Genomic DNA, 14,419 nt, shown 5'->3' with positions numbered 1-14,419 from the left:
TGGGCTTCAGAAGAATGAAAGATTAACTTCAGTATAACAAGTTGCTTAGATGAGAATCTGAAAAGACTGAGAATTCTATTTCGGGTACAGAATTTGGCTGAAGTACAGTGCAGGCAAAGGCAACTGGTGTGAAAATAAAACTCCACAGATTGAAGTTCTATACGTTTAATAGATAACCTATACAACGCCTGTCGTTACTGCCTTGCTTCAAACTGACATAAAAAAGATTAGTTTAAAATGTCCACAAATTAAAACATACTCCAATTAATTTTCATTCTCAGAAGCAAGACTTCAGATTATTATAGATTTAGGTTATCTATACTTGGGGAAAAAGGATTAAAATTCATTTCCCCCATATATTTTAGCATTCGAAATCCCATTCTGTCTGCCCTGACCCATAGTCCAAAATGTCTAGTGGCAACATCAGTGGAGGATGTAAATAGAGCAGCTTCTCAGGCATCAGGAAGAAAACTCAAGGGAAACAGCATTCAGCAAAATTGCACTTTTGCAGCTGTTTGGCACTTCTTTAATGATCTATTCTCCTTGTATCTCATTTTGACACTAAACTTTTTGTTGGGTTCCATTCGAGCGTGGCATGCACAATTTAAATGTGCCAAAAAGCAGGTCAGTTCTGTTACAACTTTTTTTTTTTTCCAACACAACATGATTCAGTGCCACACACGGGGCCTAACTCTATCCCCTTTGCTTCAATAACAATTACTTTACCCTGAAGTTCTCAGAGGATAGCCCAAGGGAATGAAGCTCTAAATAAAAGGCAAGATTCTCTACAAGAGGTAATGACATGACTTCCTACCAGAAAATTGAAAAGGGAGCTTTGAAATAGAGACTGAAAGGAAAGTACTTCTACTGGAAACCACAGTGGATGGGCATAACAACAATTGCCAAGAAAATTATTACAAAGTATAAGAGTTTCAAAAATAACATTGATTTGGAAACTGACAGATTAAGACCATCAAGCGATGTGTTTGTTGGTACAATCACACAGAAAGAATCCTGATTATTTTACAGCAAAGCAGCTATCTGTACACTTTACTACTCAGTAATGGACCGTGCAAGCAAATTACCACTTCACAGGATTAAGAAAATGCAGATTTTTATAGGCTGACAACACTTACATGCAAGATATCATTCTCACTGTCTGTTGCACAAAGCCAAGCATACCTGCATGAAAGATATAAAGGAAAAACAATTGCTGCCCCGAAGAATGCACTGTTTAAGCTACAGCTAAAGGGATATGCTACCAATATATTATACCCCTACTCAAACTGCTGATACAAAAAGAATGTTTTAGTCTGTCAGGAGGGAAAATAATTTTCAAGAAAATGGTTTTGGCAAGAAAGAAATGAAAAGTGAAAGAATTTCTACACTGGTACATTTCTTTCAGCTTTCTCTTGCCACATATATTCTAGGCAGGGAATAAAGAGGGACAGGTAGTCACTGAAAATAATAGTAAACTGTAAGTGTGAGAATGTCCCCAGAATGAGCACAACATTCCACTAAGAGGAACTAAACAGCAGCAGTTGTATTTTATTCTACTAAACAGTAGCAGTTTTATTCAAAAACCTACAGTATCCTATCAAGCATTCAGTATTAAGGTAACACAAGATTAAAACATCATCAAAATCCATGTAAATGTCAAGTGCAGGTAGAAGCTGCTTGTAACTGGATCATGTTGTTTTTGGTCTATTGGAGTGACATCTTGCAACCAGAAGATCTAAAAAAGTTGAAGTACAGAATTCTATTTTTACAACAAAGTCTAAAGAAACAGAATCAATAAAGATAAGCTTATTCCTTCTCATTTTTATGGCACTCCTACATACCAATAGGACACCTGGTACCAAAAAAAAAAAAAAACAAAACAGTGATTTTTTTTCTAAATAAAAATTACCCAAACAGTATGTCATATAGTATAAAATCTAATGGATTAATTGTATTTGTATGTGTATGAGAAAAGCTCAAGGCAGGGAGAGAAGCACACATGAGGTTATTAAACGGGAAAATCTGAAACAACCTCACATTGATTGCGAGTACTAGATCTGAGTAACTTTTTTTCTTCTGAAAATGCTGTGCACAAACTATCTAAACAAAGTAACTAACTCAAAGACTATTTGTCAACATACTAGTAAAAACAAATTTACTGAAAATTAAAATACAGTTCCTTCATTGGCTTTAAAAGGTACTCCATTAATTATTTAAGACCAATTTCAATTACTTTTAGTAAAGAAAATGCTCTACGGGCAAATAGACGCTATTGAGACTTCTAATATATTTTTTTAGGACTCATGACAAAATATCAATTTAGTTTTAACCCCTGTAGAAAAGGTCTGTTGCTGACTCCAACAAATGAATATGATCATCCTCCAAAAGCTAGGTTCAGTATAGAGATTTCCTTAAATATTTTGACTAGAGCTATGAAGGGATATAGATTATTCCTTTCTGGCCACAGGAAGCAGCTTGTCAACCACAGAATATCCCAAGTTATAATAATAACCCAATTATATATATACATATATATATATATATATATAACCCAGTTATAATAATAACCCAATAATAACCAATAATATCCCAAGACTAATATAGATCATCTAGTCTAACCCCTAGTTTTAGGTTAAAATATCTTCAAACTGAATTAAGATAAAAAATAAAATAAAATATGCAATCAGAGGGAAATCTGTCCACCTTGTATTTCCCATGCAAAAAGATGGAGATAATCTATGCTGTAGTTACCATTTGTTAGGAGTGACAAAGGTCCCTTCCAGCAGATTGAGTGGATATGAGAACTGCTATTATGTGATTCATATATAAACAATCATTACTACGTCTATCTTCATATCAGGTTGTAGGTGAATGCCCTGATCTAATGGAACCCAGGGACTAGAATGCTACAAAGTTTTGTGATATAGTCACTTCATTTCCCCTGCTTTTCTTATGAAGTGCTCATGGTAGTACTGTGTTCTAATTCATCAAAAATATTTCATCCTACTTAATGCAATGTTTTCTGATTTTGTCAGGAAGCCTGAAAGTATACTTGTTAGCTTGGATAGCAAACCAATCTTTGACTTCTGTCTCTCACCCCAAAATCAGTTATGTGCATAAATTCATTATGCCAGCATACAAAAAAGCACCAGTCAGTCTCAGACACACCAAGTAATGATGAAGTAATGATCTAGAAAAACTTAATTGCAGTCTTCAGATAAATGAACAAACTCTAATGTCCATAGCCACATACAGAATGGACAAGTGTTCTCCATTCATCCTGTCTAAACTCTGTGATATAACTAATCTGCTTCATACCAAATTTTGTATTAAAACAAAACAAAACAAAACAAAAAAAAACATAGGGATGGCTAGGTCTTCCATCAGACTTGATTTCAAGACCTGATTCCTGATTTACACCATGAAAATGTTTTATTAGAAACTGCAGGGACAATGTCTCTTGTTGCAAAACCTGAAGTGTCTAAGGAAATTGTATGAGCACAGGGTCTACTACTGACCTTCACAATGAACAAACACATTAGCATTCTTTGTTCCAAAACAAAAGTTGGAAAATACAGACAATATCTGCCAAATGTGGTACTGACACCAAGGTTGATAATTGGCTATCCTTAAGCTTAGTATGAAATAAATATTTTCCTCCCAAGCCTTGCTTTTAAACATCATAGTCTGAAGAAGAATGGATAAAATGGTCCTCGTCATCTCTGAATGTCTAGTTCTACCAACAATGTATGCATATCTGAAGAAAACCCTTGTCAAGAAAAACTTAATCTGTTTGCCTACCTTTATGGTAGTGGTCATATAGAAGATGGATTACCTCAACTCTGAAGGGTAAATCTCAATCAACACGTGATAAAAACTTGTGGATGAGTAAGACACCACTATACACGAGTCTGGTTTTAAGCCCCTTCTCTGCAAGAGGTCAGCAAGCTAAGTGAGAAAGTTGCTCACTTGTAACAGCTTGAAAGACGAAGACAAGAGACAACTCTTCCGTTGGCAAAGCTCCAGTTGTCCTCACTCAGACAAACAATTTAAAGACTTGTTATCTGATGAGCTTTTCTAGATAAAATTTCAGAAGACACTGATTTTCTGATTTGTCTTCAGCAAATGCACCAAGTGATTTTGTATTATATGGAAAAATATCATCAGATTGCAGAATAAAATTTAAATAATTAGGTTGGGAGTCTGGCAAATAAGGTCCATTCCCTTGTCTGGCCAATAGTCAACAACTGGATCCAACTCCTTAGAAGCATAAGAGGAGAAGATACGATGACATTTTGAATTGTGTCCATAAAGCTGGATGTTTATAGGAACACTGAAAGGAGAAGACTAAGGAGGATTCTCCTTGGTGAGATTAATTTGTCTAGACAGCATAAAGTATTATTTAACATTAGGATGAGAATTAAAATACCCTAGGACGAAGTGTTAAAATACACTAGAGCAAAGTATTATAACTAGATGGAGAAAGTCCTTTTTATGTCACTCTTTCACCAGATTTGGTAATGACTGCAGGCACTGCAGCTTCATGCATTTGTGTGGTAACCTTAAAGGAAGATCAATCAGAGGGACTACTTCTAACCCACAGGTTTCAGGCTGTCCTAACTTATAAACACTGTAGAGGACAGCATTTTCCAAACTACCTTTGACGTTAATTATTTCAGAAGCACACTTCTTCCTTAGTCATTTTTCAGAACTTTACAGCTACAGATTTATGAGCTACTATGCCTATGCATGTCAGTAACACAGAGAAATCACTTCCGCTACTTACCAAAGGTAGAAACTATGAAATATTTTTAGTGTTTTTCACCTTCTTGTAATTTGGAAATCATGGAAGAAATAACTGCTGATGGAATGGGAGAGAAAGGTAGGATCACAGAATCATATAATGGCTTGGGTTGGAAGGGACCTTAAAGATCATCTAACTCCAGCCCCCCGACGTAGACAGGGATGCCACTCACTAGATCAGGTTGGCCAAAGCCCCATTCAGTGTGGCCTTGAGCACCTCCAGGGATGGGGCATCCACAGCTTCTCTGGGCAACCTGTTCCAGTCCCTCACTACCCTTACAGTGAAGAATTTCCTCCTAATGTCTGATCTAAATATATCCTCTTTTAGTTTAAGACCATTTCCCCTTGTCCTGTCATCTCTCCAAGTAAAAAGTCCTTCTCCACCTTTTTTATAAGGCCCCTTTAAGTATTGAAAGGCTGAAATGAGGTCTCCCCAGAGCCTTCTCTTCTCCAGGCTGAATAGCCCCAATTCCCTCAGCCTTTCATTATACGAGAGGTCCTCCAGCCCTCTCAATATCTTTGTAGCCCTCCTCTGGACTTGCTCTAACAGATCCACATCTTTCTTGTGCTGGGGGCCCTACACCTGGACGCAGCACTCCAGGTGGGGCCTCACAAGGACAGAGCAGAGGGGGACAATCCCCTCCCTCCACCTGCTGCCCACCCCACTGTTGATGCAGCCCAGGACACAGTTGGCCTTCTGGGCTGCAAGCACTCACCACTGGCTCATGTCAAGCTTTTCGTCTACTAGAATCCCCAAGTCCTTCTCTGCAGGGCTGCTCTCAATGACTTCTTCTCCCAGTCTGTGCTCTTGTCTGGGGTTGTCCCAACCCAGGTGCAGCACCTTGCACTTGGACTTGTTGAACCTCATGTGATTCAGATGGTTCCACTTCTCCAGCCTGTCCAGGTCCCTTTGGATGGCATCTCTTCCTTCTGTTGTATCAACTGCTCCACTCAGCTTGGTGTCATCTGCAAACTTGCTGAGGGTGCACTCAAACCCATCATCTATGTCACTGAAGATATTGAAAAGCACCAGTCCCAAGACAGAACCCTGAGGGGCACTGCTTGTCACCAGCCTCCACCTGGACACAGAACCATTGACCACTAATCTCTGGGTGCAGCCATTGAGCCAATTCCTTATTCACTGGATGGTCCACCCTTCAAAGCCATATCTTTCCAATATAGATATTAGGATGTCATGCAGAACCATGTCAAAGGCCTTACAAAAGTCCAAGTAGATAACATCAGTCTGTCTTCCCTTGTCGACTGATGCAGTTGCTCCATCATAGAAGGCCACCAGACTGGTCAGGCACAATTTGCCCTTGGTGAAGCCATGCTGCCTGTCCTAGATCACCTCCTTGTCCTGAGTGTGCCTTGACATTGCTTCCAGGAGGATCTGTTCCGTGATCTTCCCAGGCACAGAGGTGAGGCTCACTGGTCTGTAGTTCCTCAGGTCTTCCTTTCTTCCCTTTTTTAAAAATGGGAGTGATGTTTCCCTTTTTCCAGTCACTGGGGACTTTGCCTGACTGCCATGATTTTTCAAATATGATGGAGAAAGGCCTGGCAACTACGTCAGTCAGTTCCCTCAGGACCCTGAGATAAATGTCATTAAGCCCCATAGGCTTGTAGTTGTTAAGTTGCGTCAGGCCCAGCTCCTGCCTAGAAGTTCGGGGACTCAAAGAGTTGTGGGAAGCTTAACCACCAGTGAAGACTGAGGCAAAAAAGTTGTTCAGCTGTCTGCCTTCTCCACATCTGTTGTTACCAGTTCACCGTCTTCATTTGTCAGAGGCAGTATGCTCTCCTTAGTCTTTCTTTTGCAGCCAACGTACCTGTAGAACCCCTTCTTGTTATTCTTTGCGTCCCTCACCATGTTTAGTTCTGTCAGTGCCTTGGCTTTCCTGATCCCTTCCCTGCACATCCGGACAGCATTTCTGTATCCTTCCCAGGGCACATGGCCCTGTTTCCACCATCTGTGCATTTCCTTCTTTTGACTAAGTTTGACCAGCAGGTCCTTGTTCAACCATGCTGGTTTCCTACCACCTCTGCTTGATTTATTACATATGGGAATAGAGAGCTCATGCTCTCCAAGGAAAATATCCTTAAAGAGTTGCCAGATCTGATCAGATCCTCTGTCCCTAAGGACTGTGTCCCATGTGAACTCATCCACTAGTTCTTTGAACAGGTGGGAGTTGGCTCTTCTGAAGTTCAGGGTTCTGACTTTACTCTTAGCCAGGCCCATATCCCCCAAGATCACAAACTCAGCCAGGGCATGGTCACTGCAACCCAGGCTTCCTCCAATCTTAACCTCTTTAATGAGCTCTTCTGCATTGGTGAGCAAACCAGTTCCAGTAACTCTTCTTCTCTGGTTGGTTTGTCTTACACCTGGACAAGGAAGTTGTTCTCAGTGCATTCCAGGAGTCTTCTGGATTGCTTACTGCCTGCCACATGGCTTTCCCAGAAAACATATGGGTGGCTGAAGTCCCCCAGGAGGATGAGAGCCTGTGAGCACAATGTTTCTTGTAGTTGGAGCAAGAAGGCCTCATCCACAGGCTCCCCTTGGTCGGGTGACCTGTAGTAAACCCCAACCACAAGGTGTCCTTTGTTGGTCCGATCCTTGATTTTTACCCACAGGCTCTCAACCTGCTCTGGGCTGTTTCTTAGGGGATAATATGACAGATGATGCCAAAGCACAGGTAGTATAAAGTAGGTGAACTGGGAATAATTATGCACTCTTTCTTTTAATACAAGAATGAGAAACCATTTGCAAAACAAACAGATAAAATATTTTTTCAGAAAGTACATAATTAATACGTTAGTCCTTTCCACAAGTCATATGAATGCTTAACTTTACATGGATTCAAAAAGCAATGGAACAATAAATGGAGAAGAAGAAGAAAACACAAAAACATTGAAGGCCACTGAATACAGAAGCATGACCTTTGTTTCAGGAGGTCCTTGAACTAAAATGTTGGAGAATGGGAAAGATTTTGGAGACATTGTTGTCCTGTTTCTTATACTTTTCCTTTGTTTACCCCTGTCTAACCAGTTTATAAGCAGGAACAACCAGATTTACTGTTATTCTATGTGCCCTCTAGGCGTTAAATGTTTACTCAGTCCCACTACCTATTTCCCAAAGGACTAAAATCTGCAGCAAGTCTCACACAGAATAAATGCAGAACAAATCAAGCATCCAGAGTAGTGACCTTTGCCAACGTACAGACAAACATCACATTTTGACATGTAGAAGACTCACTGCTCAGAATCCACTCTCATGGTCTTTGCAAGCAGTTGTAAAAACTTCAGAATTTAAACTTCAATTTGTAACCTTTAGCTTTGCACAATATTAAATTTATTTTTAAAAGGGGATGATTGCTTTGAGAATGGGAAGCTGGCTGGAAAGAAACTCTGGCACTGCAGACAGTAGCAAGGGCATCACGCTTTGCTCTCTAATCTTTCCCTTTAGTGTTATGTGTCATGATCTGGAAGAGGAGGACGCACTAATGGGTATACATCCCATTCTAACATAATCTGCCTCCGAACAGAAAGAACTCCAAACTAAATTATAGTCTTCAAGCACTAAGTGGGCACTGAGAGTTTGCCCCACAGACGGAATGGGTGACTGCTTCCTCCTCATCTTTATTTTAGAACCGTATTTTGTCAAAACTGATTATGATGTGGACGCCATTCAAAGGACTCTGAATATGAGTTCTATCAAAGTTCCAGGACAATAAATAAATGGTGGTCTTTCCATGGATATTATCTTTTCAGAAGCCATGAAACACTCAGTCCTTTTCAGGTGAACTTGCCAACATGCAAGCTGTGTATCCCTGTTATTCAGGTTTACAAAAGAGTTCTCCACTCATCCTTCCATTAATTTAGCACACTCCAGTCCTCTCCCTTTTCTCTCTAGCCCTTAATTTCTTACCACCATTTTGCTTCTGTGGAAGAGACCATGACAAGGTAAGGGTTAAAGAAGATTACAATAAAATTGGGTGCCGCAGTGGACACCATTCAATAAAGATGAGTGCCCTATTTCAGATGTTTTTGTCTTAGAACGCTTACAGCAATAGTACTTACCAACTCTAAAAAATGAACACTTTTCACAGTCTAATGAAAGCGCTGGACTTTGTGACCTTAGGATTCTAACAGTACCTATCACTAGACCATCAACCAATTCAGCAACTGAAAAATCAGGACAACAGTTTCAAAGTACTTCATTAGCATTGCTGCAAGATAAGTACATAAAAGAGAAAACTCACTGGTAACAAGATATGTGAATTTATGAGACAAAGTTTATTAATACATATATATATATTGGTTATATGTATTTATTATATATATAGGCAATTAATTAATGACAAATTGGTAGAATTTGGGGTGAAAAAAAAAAAAGAATAACTTTTAATCCTTTTAAAACTTGTCCTCTTGGAATTTCACTTGAGTGGTATACCACTTAGGATGTTATCCTGGCCTATTTCTTAAATATAGGACAATTGTGAAATTAACACAAGAGCTATTTTTTTATACCTAGTTTTATATTCTGAAAGGTTTACTGTGTTTTTCTTAATCCTTAAGTTGCATATTCATTGCTATATTTTCCTCTAACTGCTGTCACTTATATTGTCATGCAGAAGGGCAAATCAGGGTCAGTTTATGTAAGCGGCATCAATCTGAAAAACTTCATCAGTCTTTATTTCAAGGCATTATGCAAAGAAAACTGACATTAAGAGAGCCTTAACTGACAGCAAATGAAATCAATCAGCAAATCACTAAGCCATAATAAACTCGCTCAAGTTGTAGATAACCCTTCCTTTTCCAGGTCTTCAACTACAAGGCCCACCAAATGCAGTATCAGGGCAGAAATGCCTCCCTTGATGCCGATACAAAATTCTTGCACTAATATAGTGTATTATTTCTTTTTTTTTTCTCTGTAAGTGATCAGTAAGAATAACAAATGTTTGGGGAGATGCTATATAATGATGGAATACTAAGCAGTTAAGTGAAAAAAGAGTAAACAAAAGATTTAGCATTTAAGAGGTTTTTTTTTACTTTAAATGTAATTAATATAAAATGTTTTGATTCTGTTCTTGCTACTAAGATATTTGTGTAATTAAGTTTGTTTTATTAAATCCTATTGTATAGGCTCACTTGCCTAGCACTTGTTAGTTTTTGAAATTAAAACAACCAGCACAAAAAGTAAGGCTCAAGACAATTCCTAATCTTTCATGATATTCATTTCATGAATTCCTTTTGCAACCCACATGACTATTGGCAGTTTAACAGCTGTGCTTCTGAATGGGCTTATCTGTGTTACAACAGCATACAATGCAGACAATATCAAACAATACAGTCACATCCAAGCTATGGAGTGGCTATCTGATACAATGACTCCTATTCCTAAAATACTGCACAGAGATAACCTCATGAGTACCTGAGAAAAAATGTCAAACAAACAAGGTGCTGTGATAACTATTTGTTATTTTCTGTTATTGGACAATGCCTTTTTTTTTTTTTTTTTTGTAATTACAGCATTTAGGAGATTGCACTCATTGACTGAGGCAGCTTTGGATACATATTGAGATCATGTCTACTGAGTGAACTTCCTTACTTATCAGCACAGGTTTCATCTTAACAGATTACCCACATACCACGGATAGAAATGTATGAAAAATTCTAAGTGGACAAAGGCAGATATTTACACAACTGCTTGAAAGGGTCAGAAAAGAAATTTCTCCATTAAGAGAGGTTAAATGATTATACACTAACTTTGGCATTCAAGATAATCAGCAGCAGATCTCGACTGTAAGTTTTTACAAAATTAATAATGCTTACAAACGAGGCTGGATAAAAGTTAGTGTATTCACAGGCATAAAGATACAGCTTTCAGTATTTGATTAATTGATGATTACAGATACTGACTTTGATATTTACTGTCCTAAGTGTCAAAGACTTAACAGGACTGGGGTGTAATCAATGTATCAGCTACTACAAAGCCTTCTAACATTTTCTTCATTTAGTCCCTAGCTGTTTATTATAATGAAGTAAGTTTATTAGAATGAAGTAAGGCAAGGTGAGAAACAAAAAAGTGAAAGTTGGCTGAGAAAGTGATGGAAAGAGGCTAATGATAAGGATGGGGGAAACTGAGGAAAGGAGAGAGAGAGTAACAGAATGCCCATTGAGGACAGGCAGCAAAAAACTGCTAAAAGAAATGATGTGAAAAGAAGAGTAAATTGGGAACACAATCAGCAGAAAGGAAAAGTGATGTGAAACTCAAACCATAAGTCAGATTTCCAGCATCACTGATGCTTTGAAGATGCTTCACTTATTTATGTTATATGTTGTGTTGGGCAAATGTACATTAATGTTATGTTTCATTAACAAATGTGCAACAAATGTAGTAATCTAAGCAGTAACAAATACAGACTTTCAACTCCTCAGATTTTCAAGGCTGCATTATTTAATAAGGTTATTATCAAAACCAGCCTTTCTCAAAGAGAAGCTTCCACCATAGCCGTCACAGAAACATCCTGGAACAACTCAGGGGAGGTGCCACTGGGCACCTGTGGTTATGTTACACTAATGAGAAACCTTGTAAGGTGGTTTATCCTTGTGCCAGAAGCAATCTCTCTTGTAATGGAATTTGGATCCAAGGAGCATACAATTCATTTGAATACCACAGAATATAATGCAGGATTCTCATAATATCAGACCATCACCACCAGCACCTTAATAATCCAAAAAAGTTTATGTATAGTCTATAAAGAGTGCTTTCTGCCAGGTCAGGTTCATGAATACATCCAAAATACATAACTGTGCAGTCAAATATACATGCTCACAAGGAATACTGTATTTAAAGGAGTTATAGTTAAAATAAATTATGCTAAAATGGCTTCTAAATACTTATAGTCACAATGCAACCTATCTGGAGACACGACTCCAGATAACAGCTGAACACATTCAAGGAGATGCTAGAATTCTTCATGTTAAATCTCTTCAATCTGGTCATTCAGATTTTATTTAGATGTTAATTATTGTTCCGTAAGCATTGCATCAACTTTATTTTTAGTACAATGGAATTTGCAAAAGATCAGAGTTGCAGAAGGTGTAATTCCACTCTCATGAGTTTAGTGCACTTATTTATAAGCATTTCAACTCATGGTGCAAGTACAAAGTATCATGATATTAATAAATAATCTTTTTTTTTCTTTAAACAATATGTTAGAAGGCAGGCTGGTGGTCAGTCCAGAAGCAGCACATTTTGACAGTAGGTAGGAAATTAGTTCTTTTGGAGAGGAGAAGAAAAGAGGAGGAGGGCAGCCCAGGTTCTGTTGACAGCATATGTTAAACTCCAGGAGAACGAACACACAGTTTTATCCGGTAATAAGCTGAGCAGTCAGATTCCAGAAGAGGCACTATTCTGGCCTCTGTAATAAAATGGATAGTTCCTTCTATGGGTGAAATGGAGGAAATAAAAAGAAAGCAATAGAAGCATTTATATGTTACGTGCATGCATATATAAATACACTATCTTCAAGATTCCGTCAAAAAGGTTTCTCCTTTTCAAGGTGTTAAAAAGAAAGAAAAAGGCTCCAAAACAAGATTTATAAAATCTTTACAAGATTTACAAATACACAATTTAAAATACTAGCAACTTAGTTTTCAAGACACTCCACAATTAATTCATGTCATTAAGTCCTCATACCAGAGCTAGATGTAATGTTTGAAAGATTTGGCCTATGCAGATGATGAAATCTGATGACAGAATTATGACACCTTTGAAATCACTTGCTTCCCCAATTTGGAAAGAAATTTTTAGTTGACAAGTAAACACGGGAATGGAAGTGCTTTTTATTTTGAGAAAAAACACCAGCAGAACTAGGTATTATCTTTTAAGTTCTAAACTCTTATGCATAAATCTAACATTAATGAACAAGTGAAAATGCATACAAATTAAGACGCCTTAAACTTTAAACTACATTTATGTTTGCCTGATTAATTAGAAGACCTACAACACCTTCAGATAACGTATGTCAACATCACATTTGAATATATAATTTACATAAAATAAATGGTAGGAACCTATGCTTCATAAATTTATAATTATGTGTTAACACTAATGATAGGTCAGTACTTGACTGCATTACTACCACCACTATAAGCTGTAATGTTATTACTGCAGTTTTCATTTCAAATTACGTCAAAACACCAGAGAAACCAAAAGAAGTATACGTAAATCCCCAGGTGGTCTTCCTAAACCTGTATGAACAGACTAACACACGCTGAAAACAGAGAGAGAACAAGACAGGGAGGGAAAAGGAGGAACCCAAAAGAGTGAGAGGGGCAGTGCTGGGACAGAGAGCAGAACAGAGGGATAGCAAACAAGACAGTGAGGGAGACAGAGAAAGAACGGTCAAAACAGGCACAGAGTGGAGAGGCCGGCGAAGAATCTGAGACACAGCAACAGGCAGAGACGGAGGAAGGGAGAGAAGGAAAGAGAAGGGAGGCAGCAAGCACGTGCATGCAGCAAAGAGCGTGCATGCAGCGGAGAGCACACACGGCAGAGAGAGAGTACGCATGCAGCAGAGAACATGCACACACAGTGAGAGAGGCAGAGCCACAAAAGAGAGGGAGACAAAGAGAGAGAGGCAGGCAGGCAGAGCACAAGAAAACTTACCTGTCTCGAACAAACCTGGAGGAGAGAAAGCAAACCACAAGTATATAGTAACTATTTCAAAATTAAGGGAGAGCTTAGTAATGAAAAATAAATATATTTACTCAAATCACTCATAGTCCAGGTTTATAACGAAGTACAATTTTATTAAAATGCAGAAGATTTCCTATAGCCAGATCAATTGTCAATCTCACACCTCAGGTAAAGGGCAGCACATAAAGCAATGTTTTCTCCTAAGACATATAAAAGCTGACAAATACAGACATAGGTATGTGCATCCCTTCTATACAAGAAGCCTGCCAATAGTCCTGTCCTCACATCTACTTTGCTGTACACCACATAAATACACCAAGTAGGCAAATTCTCATTAATTTCACTGACAAAACTCACATATTTTGGAGTCTCTAATTCATATAAATCCTGCAAAACAGCAACATAAGTTCATCTCTGAACGTCAACTCTATTCTAAAACAACACCTAGAACCTGTATCATATCTTTTAGCAACCAAATATTAGAGGAGGAAGAAGGCCCTCCCCGTGCCAAATATTGACCAAAAGCAAACAACCACAAATTAAAAGGGCCAATTAACAAAATGTGCAAATGGAGACATTTCAGACAGAGGTTAAGGTAGTTCCCATGACACAGAAAATGATTACTCTTTCTCTAATTGCACATCTGCTGGCAGCTACCACATGTGAACATCAGTGGTTGTCTGATCACATAGCCATACACATGTGCTCTAAATGGTATCTTTTGGAGAAGCTGTGGATATGATTCTGACAACTGTAGCTAGTTTCTAGTTGTCACAATTTTTTAGCATCAATGCCTGGATGAATCTGTATTACTTCTGTGTAACAAAATATCTGGGACATCCTCCTTAAAGGCAGTTCTGCTCCCAAATCTCCTGTAAAACCAACCTACAACAGTTTTTTTCTACACAAGGCAAA

General features: G+C 38.3%; 1 protein-coding gene across 11 annotated transcripts in view; it reads right to left on the bottom strand.

The window, feature by feature from the left end:
• CCDC171 (coiled-coil domain containing 171) overlaps nucleotides 1-14,419 on the bottom strand; it is a 167,926-nt gene that overhangs the window by 29,142 nt on the left and 124,365 nt on the right. Inside the window, exon 25 of one of the 11 annotated variants that reach the window (XM_040540966.1) lies at nucleotides 849-1,182. The exons of 9 other annotated variants lie outside the window; for them this stretch is intronic. In XM_040540966.1, coding sequence (XP_040396900.1) covers nucleotides 1,153-1,182 — 30 coding nt within the window. In that variant the 3' untranslated portion in view covers nucleotides 849-1,152. Of the gene's footprint in view, nucleotides 1-848; nucleotides 1,183-9,204; nucleotides 12,225-14,419 lie in introns of those variants that run through there. One more of the 11 variants, XM_040540967.1, reaches the window with a different exon arrangement.

Source organism: Cygnus olor, chromosome Z (assembly GCF_009769625.2).
Source record: "Cygnus olor isolate bCygOlo1 chromosome Z, bCygOlo1.pri.v2, whole genome shotgun sequence".
Taxonomy (NCBI): domain Eukaryota; kingdom Metazoa; phylum Chordata; class Aves; order Anseriformes; family Anatidae; genus Cygnus; species Cygnus olor.
Note: the sequence above shows the minus strand (reverse complement) of the source record. Positions and strands in the feature narration are given on the sequence as shown.